The sequence below is a fragment of the Pipistrellus hanaki genome (genome assembly GCF_964339955.1).
Source record: "Pipistrellus hanaki genome assembly, chromosome: 2".
Lineage (NCBI taxonomy): Eukaryota > Metazoa > Chordata > Mammalia > Chiroptera > Vespertilionidae > Pipistrellus > Pipistrellus hanaki.
The window spans coordinates 35,476,756-35,486,441 of record NC_140504.1 but is presented as its reverse complement, the minus strand read 5'-3'; the positions used below and the strand labels follow the sequence as shown (position 1 = coordinate 35,486,441).

General features: G+C 37.4%; 1 protein-coding gene across 1 annotated transcript; it reads left to right on the top strand.

Moving 5' to 3' along the window:
* MRPL47 (mitochondrial ribosomal protein L47) lies at positions 1 to 9,208 on the top strand. Its single transcript, XM_084875569.1, has 7 exons — positions 1 to 134; positions 3,097 to 3,242; positions 4,008 to 4,068; positions 5,175 to 5,271; positions 5,687 to 5,817; positions 6,913 to 7,008; positions 9,021 to 9,208. The coding sequence occupies exons 1-7, from the start codon at positions 37 to 39 to the stop codon at positions 9,142 to 9,144; spliced, it is 753 nt and encodes a 250-aa protein (XP_084731695.1). The 5' UTR covers positions 1 to 36; the 3' UTR covers positions 9,145 to 9,208.
* The last annotated feature ends 478 nt before the right edge of the window (positions 9,209 to 9,686 follow it).

Genomic DNA, 9,686 nt, shown 5'->3' with positions numbered 1-9,686 from the left:
GCCGTTGACGAGACGCGGTTTGCTGACGCGAGGAAAATGGCTGCTGCCAGGTTCGGCGTTCTTTGCAGGAGAGTGTACGCCGCCGTGAAGACTGCCAGGTCGTTCCTAAGCCCCCAGGGCCCTGCTGGCACCGGGTGAGTGATGGGAGGAGGAGGTTTGTCCATATAGAACAACCTGGGATCGTGTCTGGTTGCAGAGATGCTGACAACAGCTCGGGGATGGATGGAAAGGTCGCCGGATTGGCTGGAGCCCGAAGCCAACTCTGGGAGGAAGGAGTGACTTCGTACCAGCACTCTATCGACTGAGCCAATAATCCACACACTGAGGAGTTTAATACTGATACCTACCATTAGTCCAATACTATTATAACCCAAATTCAGATGTCCTCAGTTGAGTGTTGGTCAGGGTTTGATTTTGGTCAAGGGCACGTACCTGGGTTGCAGGTTCCACCCCAGCTTGGGCCCTGGTGAGGGCGCGTGCAGGAGGTAACTAATTGATGTGTTTCTCTCATATCAGTATTTCTCTTTGTCTTTCCCTCTCTCTTCCACTCTCTCTGCAAATTAATGGAAAAATATCCTCGAGTGAGGATTAAAAACAAAAAAAAAAACATTGTTCTTGTTCTTATGAGATATATGCTGAAGTGTCATGATGCCCAACCGAGGACGTTTCCCTTCCTGCCTCCTGTTGCTGTCACCTCCTGTGAGCTAGGCTGTCATGGGGTCTGCGGATGCCCAGTGCTGGTTGGATTAAAGGGAGAGGCGTAGAAGGAGCCATTTGGCTGTGGGAGTTGTTGGCTTTGGAAGGGTCAAGCTTGGATGGATGGATAAAGAAGGGGCCTTATTATTTCTGGGATGTATCACAAAGCGGTTGTTCAGTGATGCTGAGTGAATAAATGAAAGTAGCCAAGTAAATGGAAAGTTGCTCTTGCAGGTGGGAGAAAGGAACATCCTACACATGGTGTTTATTATTTCTGGGAAGTCAATAAAAGTCAGACCGATCATTTTTTAGGAGGGTACTTTAGGAGGGTACGTATATGTTTCCTCCCTCTTATTGGCTTTTGTCTGTAATGGTTTGAGTTTTAGAAATAGTAGGGTATGTCCGATTTTTTTTTCCCTAAAAGGAAGTAATTAATGTATATGCTCTTGAGTCCAGCACAATTATTGAGCATCTGTTATATTACAGTGTTCCTTCATATGACACATAACTTTGGAGAGAAGCAATGTTGTTTTCATTTTGCAGAGGCTCAGAGTTGGTGACTTGATCAAGATGGCAAACTTGAATCCATTGTCTCTCCCATGTGGTTTTTCTTTTTCCTTAAAAATTAATGTTAGATTTCTTTATTAGAATAAATTATGCTCATTTGCGGACACTTTGGAAATAGGGTCAAGTGTTTTGGAGAAGAAAACTAAACTCTAATTCTAGCACTCAGAGATAAACAGATTTCCTGCCCTTTTTAACTTTGCATATATAAAAGCCAATATGCAAAGTGTCCCCTGGGGAGTTCCACTGACTGGGAGGTAAATCACGCGCTATTATGTGTGCTGACCACCAGGGGGCAGTGCTGAATGAAGGAAGGCCCCAGCCAGCAGCCACTAGGAACTCTACCCGTTCACGAATTTTGTGCACTGGCCTCTAGTTTTAAAATAAAATAATGACTATATTTACCTATATGATTCTTGTGCTCTACCCTTGTCTCCCCAACTTTTTAAGAATTTCAGAACAGAAAAGTTGTACCAAGAATAACCATATACTCTTTATCTATATTAATCAACCCTTAGCATTTTGTTACATTTTTTATCGCTTTATATCCAGACCTTTTTCCCCCCAAACTATTTGAAGCACGTCAAAGTGCAAGCATCATGACACTTCAGCATATATCTCATAAGAACAAGAACAATGTTTTTTGTTGTTTTTAATCCTCACTCGAGGATATTTTCCCATTGATTTGCAGAGTGGAAGAGAGAGGGAAAGACAAAGAGAAATACTGATATGAGAGAAACACATCAATTGGTTACCTCCTGCACGCACCCTCACCAGGGCCCAAGCTAGGGAGGAACTGCAACCCAGGTACATGCCTTTGACCAAAATCAAACCCTGACCAACACTCTTATCAACTGAGCCAATAATCCACACTCTGAAGAATACTGATACCTTCTGTTATTCCACTACTATTATAGGCCAAATTCAAATGTCCTCAGTTGTCCTGATACTTTTTTTATTTTTTTATTCAGGGTCCAAAGAACATTCATTTTTTTGCATTAGTTGTCATGTTTCTTTAATATTTTAAAATCCAGAATGGTTTCTTTTATCTTTCATGACATTGACATCTTTTTTATAAGATCAATCTTTTATTTTTTTTATTTTTATTTTTATATATATTTTATTGATTTTTTACAGAGAGGAAGGGAGAGGGATAGAGAGCTAGAAACATCGACCAGCTGCCTCTTGCAAACCCCTATCAGGGATGTGCCCCCAACCAATGTACATGCCCTTGACCGGAATCAAACCTGGGACCTTTCAGTCCACAGACCGACGCTCTATCCACTAAGCCAAACCGGTTTCGGCAGATCAATCTTTTTAGAATATCTCTCTATTTGGGTTTGTCTGATTGTTTCCTCATGATTAAATTCAGGTTAAATTTTTTTTTTTGTAAAAATGCAACACTTGTGACATGCTTCATTATTGTATTTTAAATTATTTACCAGGTCATTAAATTTTCTTTAAAAACATGTTTTTTAAGTTACAGCATAATAGATTATCGTATGAACACATAATTTTTTAAACCACTCATGGTTGCACATTTACAATATCATCTTTTTAATATCATATGTAATGTTTTAATATATATTAAAATTTATCAGTTTCCGCCTATGATACTTCTTTAGTTAATATTTCTAGATGTGGACTTAATGAGTTAGGGAAGAAACATTGGGGCCTCTAATACATGTTGCAAAGTTAACCTTCAGAATAATTTTAATCTACTCATATGTCCATTAGCAGTTTATGAAGGATCTACATATGTTACCTTAAAATATAAATGTAAATATACTGCCTCTGAAATTATAGGGTAGCAATTGTTTATGTGTTCAATTGCAGGTTTTCCCTTGTTCTGTTGCCTAAGAATATACCAAGTGTCACATCTTTACACCAGTGTAGAATAATTCATACCACGTTATCAAGGAAAGGACTGGAAGAATTTTTTGATGACCCAAAGAATTGGGGAGAAGAAAAAGTGAAATCTGGTGAGGTATTTGGGTTGATTGGTATTAAATATATTTTTTGAACCATCCATCATGTTGGGATTATTTATCCAGTTTAGGAATGTCTTGGGTGTTCCTTTTTTTTTTTAATTTCCTTTAGGAATATCTATTAGTGAAAATTAAAAGGACAATCTAATAGAGTTAATTGTTCCTTGGCAGCTTGGCATAAGGTTTAGAAGAGGAGGAGGCTTAAATTTTTTCACTAAATTGATGTTTGGATTTGTTTTAGATTTTATTTTAGAATATATATATATTTTTACTTTATTAATTTCTAGAGAGAAGAGAAGGAAGGAAAAAGATACAGACAGATAGACAGACATAGATTTGTTGCTCCTCTTGCTTATGCATTCAGCGGTTAATTCTTATAGGTACACTAACCAAAGATTGAACCTGCAACTGTGGTGTATTGGTATAACACTTTAACCAAGTGAGCTACCTGATCACGGCTTAAATTTTATTTTTAGAGATGATTGAAAATTAATTTATAATGATGTATTTTTACCTTAAACTATGAAAACATTCTATAGTCATACTAACATTTTTGAATGCCGTTGCCAGTCTCATTACTCATATTTTCATGTGTTAGCTAATTTAACCCCAATTTAATTCTAATTGCATTTTATACTATAATATAATAAAGCTATAATATATTTTACAGATAAGGAAACTGGTTTGAAAAATTAAGTAATTTGCCAAAGGACATAAGCTAGAAAATTATTTTATGTTAGGAATTTATTATTTTAATAGGAGCTGCATGGACCTGTCAGCAGTTAAGGAACAAAAGTAATGAAGATTTACATAAACTTTGGTAAGTATAGAGAGTCCATGAACATCTAGATCAAGCATGTCAAACTAAAAGACTAACATGGAACAAATAAGGTTTAAGTTTATGTGGGCTGCAAAAAAACAAAAGCTCCAATTTTCATAGAAATGTAGGTTTATTTCGATAGAGACATGCTGAATATAAAGGGCTGAAATAAAGGAGTCATCATTAACATAAAATAATAGAATATTTTAATAAAAATTAATATTTTATCTTTAACAGTATCTTACCAGTCACTGAATAACTGCACAAATTACTAAATGTAATCAAATAAACCTATTTTTCTTGTTCTCCAAAAGCGAAATATTTCATGTTGTACACACCAAACAAGTCAGTCCAAGACTAATTAGGTGGCAATCGGCTGCTAAAATCTTAGTTGCTAGTATTAGTGGAGAGAGATGGTGCGCCTGCATGGAAGGCGTCGAAGGCGCATAAAAGAAATGAATGCAACACGATTATAGTAATCAGTCATTATCCAACATTGTAGTTCATTATTAATAATTATGTATAAGGATATTGTAAAAATTAGGTTACAACATTTTTATATATATATATATATTTTTATTGATTTTTTACAGAGAGGAAGGGAGAGAGCTAGAGAGCTAGAAATGTCGATGAGAGAGAAACACTGACCAGCTGCCTCCTGCACACCCCCTACCGGGGATGTGCCCGCAACCAACGTACACGCCCCAGACCAGAATCGAACCTGGAACCTTTCAGTCCGCAGACCGACGCTCTACCACTGAGCCAAACTGGTCTCGGCAAGTTACAACATTTTTATTAAAACGTTTCTTACATACTGTTATATTGGCTGGGCCGCCAAAATATTCGTTGTGGGCCGCATGCAGGCCCTGAGTTTGACATGCTTGCTCTAGGTGTTTGAAGCAGTTTATTATAACAAGGTTCGATCCCTGGTTGGTGTGTGTGTGGGAGGCAACTGATGAATGTTTCTTTCTCACATTAATGTTTCTATCTCCCCTCTCCCTCCCTCGATCTCTCTACGATCAATACAATAAAATAAAATAAATTTTAATTGCAACTTTATTAATATTGTTACAGAATAGCATTACAAGCTCTGTGTTTTGATATAGGTATGTCCTACTGAAAGAGAGGAACATGCTCCTCACTCTAGAGCAGGAGGCCAAGCGGCAGATACTACCAATGCCAAGCCCGGAGCGGCTAGAAAAGGTAAGGCTGTGGGAGGCTGGCCGTATGTGGGATAAAATTAACAGGAGTGACTGAATGGCTCCTGTATTTCCTGTCAAATAGATGTTTTTTATTTCTGCTTGATGTTTAGTAAATATCAGAGTTGTGTAACCATCACTACTGCCTAATTTTAGAACATTTCCATCACCTCAAACGGCATCGCATGCCCCTCTGCAGTCATTTCCCGTTCCTCCCTGCAGCTCCCAACATAGGGGAGGACATGTGTTTCTCTTTCTCTTGGGTAGATACCTAGCGGTGAAATTGCAGGAGATATTTGATGGAATGGCTCTTGGACAAAAATAGCCATAGGTTTTCTGTGGCATAATCTTTATATGTTCTTTTTCTTTGGAATTCTATTGTAGGAGATTGAAATTATATCTTTATATTCTCTTCTCAGGTAATAGAATCCATGGATGCACTAGATAAAGTTGTCCAGGAACGAGAAGATGCCCTAAGGCTCCTTCAGACTGGTCAAGAAAAACCTAGACCCGGTGCCTGGAGAAAAGACATCTTTGGAAGAATCATCTGGTACATGGTTGACATTGTGGCTTTTCTAAGATGAGAGTACAAGTCCCTGCTGCTTCCCCTGTCCAGTATCTCACTGTATAAGGTGTATTAGCTATAGCAGAGATATATCTAATATAAACAGGTCCCAAAACCCCTTTGGAGCTCCAGAATATGAACGAGGTTTGCTTTATCTCGTAGTCCAGGCATCCCACTCTCATAATTCACTTATCTAAAGGTGCTTTATCACAGTGGTTCTTAATCTTATGTGGATCATATGATCATTAGAGGATTTGATGACTGTTCTAGATCCTTTCCCCAGAAAAATGTGTAATGTAATTCAGAGGGTGATAAATGCCATGAAGCTAATTTTAGGACACATGCCTGTCCTCTTTACTCATTGAGAACCTGGAACTATTGAAAAGAAGTTTTTGAGGAACAAGGCCACATGAGCCAGGATAAGCCCCTAGAACAAGTTATGAAACAGTTTAATCTTGTCTCCTAAGTCCAGTTCCCAAAGTCCTACCAGACCTTGGGAAAAGATCTATAATAAACATTTATACTGAGATAGAAATAATGAAAAAGACCCAGTGAGTTCTCTCTCTGCCTGGGGTTTATTTACTTTTAGGGTGAGTTGCCAAAAGGAAACATTGTTAATAGAATTTTAAAAATTGGCCAGCAAAATGGAGAAGGCGTTTTGGGTGGTCGAACCTACATTACATAATAGTGCTTACTCGTTTGATGAGTTTAGTAGAGGCTGGGGTAACAGAGCTCCTTGGGCCACATTTAGGAGAGTAGCTGTGCAATCTTTAACCATGTAATCCAATGCAGAAAAGAGGAAAACTGTGAGAACATCTAACCAAAACCTCTGAACTGTTTTATTTTCTACTAATTCTTATTTGGATTAATTCAGTTGCTGTCAATTTGGAAAGGGTGGGAATGGGGAGAGAATCTGTGTCAATTTTAGAATCTTTTAGGAGTGTATTCTCTTCTAGGGTTTTTAGTTTGCTTTTGATTTATTGACAACATATTTAATCCAAAGAAAGCTAAAACCCTGTGTCTGTTTGCAAATGTATTAAATGTTTTCAGTAAGGCGATACCTTCTTGCTTTCTTTGCAGGCACAAGTTCAAGCAGTGGGCTATACCTTGGCACCTAAATAAAAGGTACAACAGGAAACGGTTCTTTGCAATGCCCTATGTGGATCAGTTTGACAGGTGAGCACAAGCACCCTTACTAATGAAACACCCTTACATCAAATGACATGCCTTCAGCTTTTACACAAATATATGTTCATTGTGGAAAAATAGAAAAACCAGGTAAAAAAGAAATTAAAGTTTTGTATAATCTCGCCATCCAGAAATGTTCTTCTATTAACTTTCTAGTGCAGCGGTCGCCAACCGGGGTTCCGTGAGGTCTGAGGTTAGTGACCGCTGTTCTAGTGTGCATCCTTTTAAAAGTTTTATTGTCTTTTGATTCTTCAGTCTATATGTAAGCAAATGATTAAATCTTTCTATAATGTTAAAAGGAAGGTCCAGATACTTTAGTTGCATAAAATGTGAGCTACTGTTATTGCAAGGTTGATGAAATCCCCAGAACTTCCTTTGGAAGGGAGAAGAAATGCAAGTTTGTGGTTTGCAGGGAAAGGGTGCCACTCCGCTCCTTAACTGTGGCTACCAAAAAAGCACAAGAATGTGGAAACTACAGGGTTACTGGCTAAAGATGCGAGAGATCAGAATTCAAGGCAGGAAAGCAGCTGGAAACGTAAGGGGAAATCCTAGCAGCACAAGGACCACAGCTTTTAAGAACTGCCTTAGATAGCATGTCCAACTTCAGCAAGATTTCTTCAAATACTTTCCCCCCCAAAGCTTGTTTCCATACCCCAAAATAAAAAAACTATAAAAAATAATTTAAACAGGAATTAAATGCATATTTAAACTGATCTTCAAGGTTTTTAGCATGCTTTAGAGTCACAGTTTAAATTTTATCTACCCCACAAAACCAGGTATCTTTCCTTATTTCTAGTTTTATCTGTTGTGGTGGTGGTGTGACTTATAGTAAGAAGTGTGTGTTTACTTTGTCCCTGTTTCTGTCCCAGAGCTCCTAAAACCATTTCTTAATGCCAGAAAGAAAAATATGCGAGGTTGCCGTTCTTCCATGCGTGGTGTGTGGGAAAGGTCCGCTGCTTGCATCTGTAGACGCTTATGGCGTACAGAGGGTTAAAACCATGTATGAGAAATTATGAAGTGTTTTACTTACAGGCTTTATACTCATTCTGATTATTCTCTTTTAGAAACTACCTTTTTTAGCCTTCAAAGCATGTACTGTAATCTCTTGAATAGTCAAGAATAACCAACCTTTATTTTCTTAGATATGGTTATTTCTTACAAATGACCAAAATTTAGTTGGAGCAAAGATTAATGAATAGAGGGTAATCCAATTTCAACTTTGTTTAATCTTACATTTACATTGTATTTAATTTACAAAGTATCTTGTGTGTGTTTGGGTTTTTTTTGATACATGTGTTGTCTTCTCCCAAATGTAACCTTCATCTTCAATTTTTGTGACCTCCACCATAGAACTGGCATATTAGTTATTCAGTACTTGTTTCTGTATTAAATTTTATATTAGCTTCAGTGCTGTAAAGGCTTGGCATCCATAAATTTTCCATTTACAGTTTTGACAATTCCTACGTGACCATATAGATCAACATAATTTTGCTGAGGTACAGAATGCCTCATGCCCTGGAATGCTGATAGGTATAGGTACAAGCAATCCCACTTAGAGTGGTGAATCTAAGCATCATCTGTAGGCATGGCTTTATTCTCCCTGTTGTAGGAGAAAGGATATGCTAGACTGAATGCTATTCAAAATTAGGGAATTCCCTGAAGTCTCAGGATGTAAAAAATCTGATGTAGTCATTAAAATTGTAGTGGTTTTAAATAAGGTAGAATAAGATAGATCATTCTTTACAGTTGTCAGAAGATCTGTTCATTCATTCTAGACAGGAAATAAGGAGAATTGCTGCAGGGTTACAGATGCTTTGATTTCACATTTATCTTTGACCTGTAGGTTTATAGTGATTGTTCCAGTTTTATAATATACATGCCACACCTAATATGGAGACTGTCATGATGCAGGCTTTAAGTAATTGATTTGAACATAGTTTGATAGTATTGACTAACAGAGAAAGATTTCTGAATAATTTGCTGTGTTACTTTTATTCTAGACTGAGACTGGAGAAGTACACCCGGATCCAAATAAGGAAGAGAAATTTAGAGAAAAAGAAAGCAAAACGTCTTCAGGAAAAGTTTCCACATCTTTCTGAAGCCCAGAAGTCAAGTCTTGCCTAAGATGTCTGAACTCATAATTTACCATTTTGTTTTTCTTACATAAAAAGTCTATATAGAAAAGGAACTATATGTCAGGTGGTTTATAAAGAAACGGTGTTTTAGTGAAATGACCTCCAACTGTTTTAAGTGTTAATATGTCCTGCTAATTTTGGAAGTGGTCATGCTTGTATCAGATTTTTAAAAAAATCAGGTATCAGGTTCAGGTTACATTTCCCATTTTATAAATTTCTAGTGGCCTGGTGCACGGAATTGTGTGCATTGAAAGGAAATTAATTAGAAGAAAATTTGTGCAGTAATTACATTACTAAAAAATTTGCATTTCAAAATAATATATATAATATCCTACATAATAAAGAGCTAATATGCTAATTAGACTGAACAGCAGAGCGACCATCTGGACGACCTTTCTGATGAAACCAGGGCTGTGAGGGCTGAGCCCCTTGCAAGAATTTCATGCATCAGGCCTCTAGTAGTATAAAATTAAAACATGCATGCGTGCTTGCGACTGGCACCAGTGAGAGCTTTATATGTTATCACACATG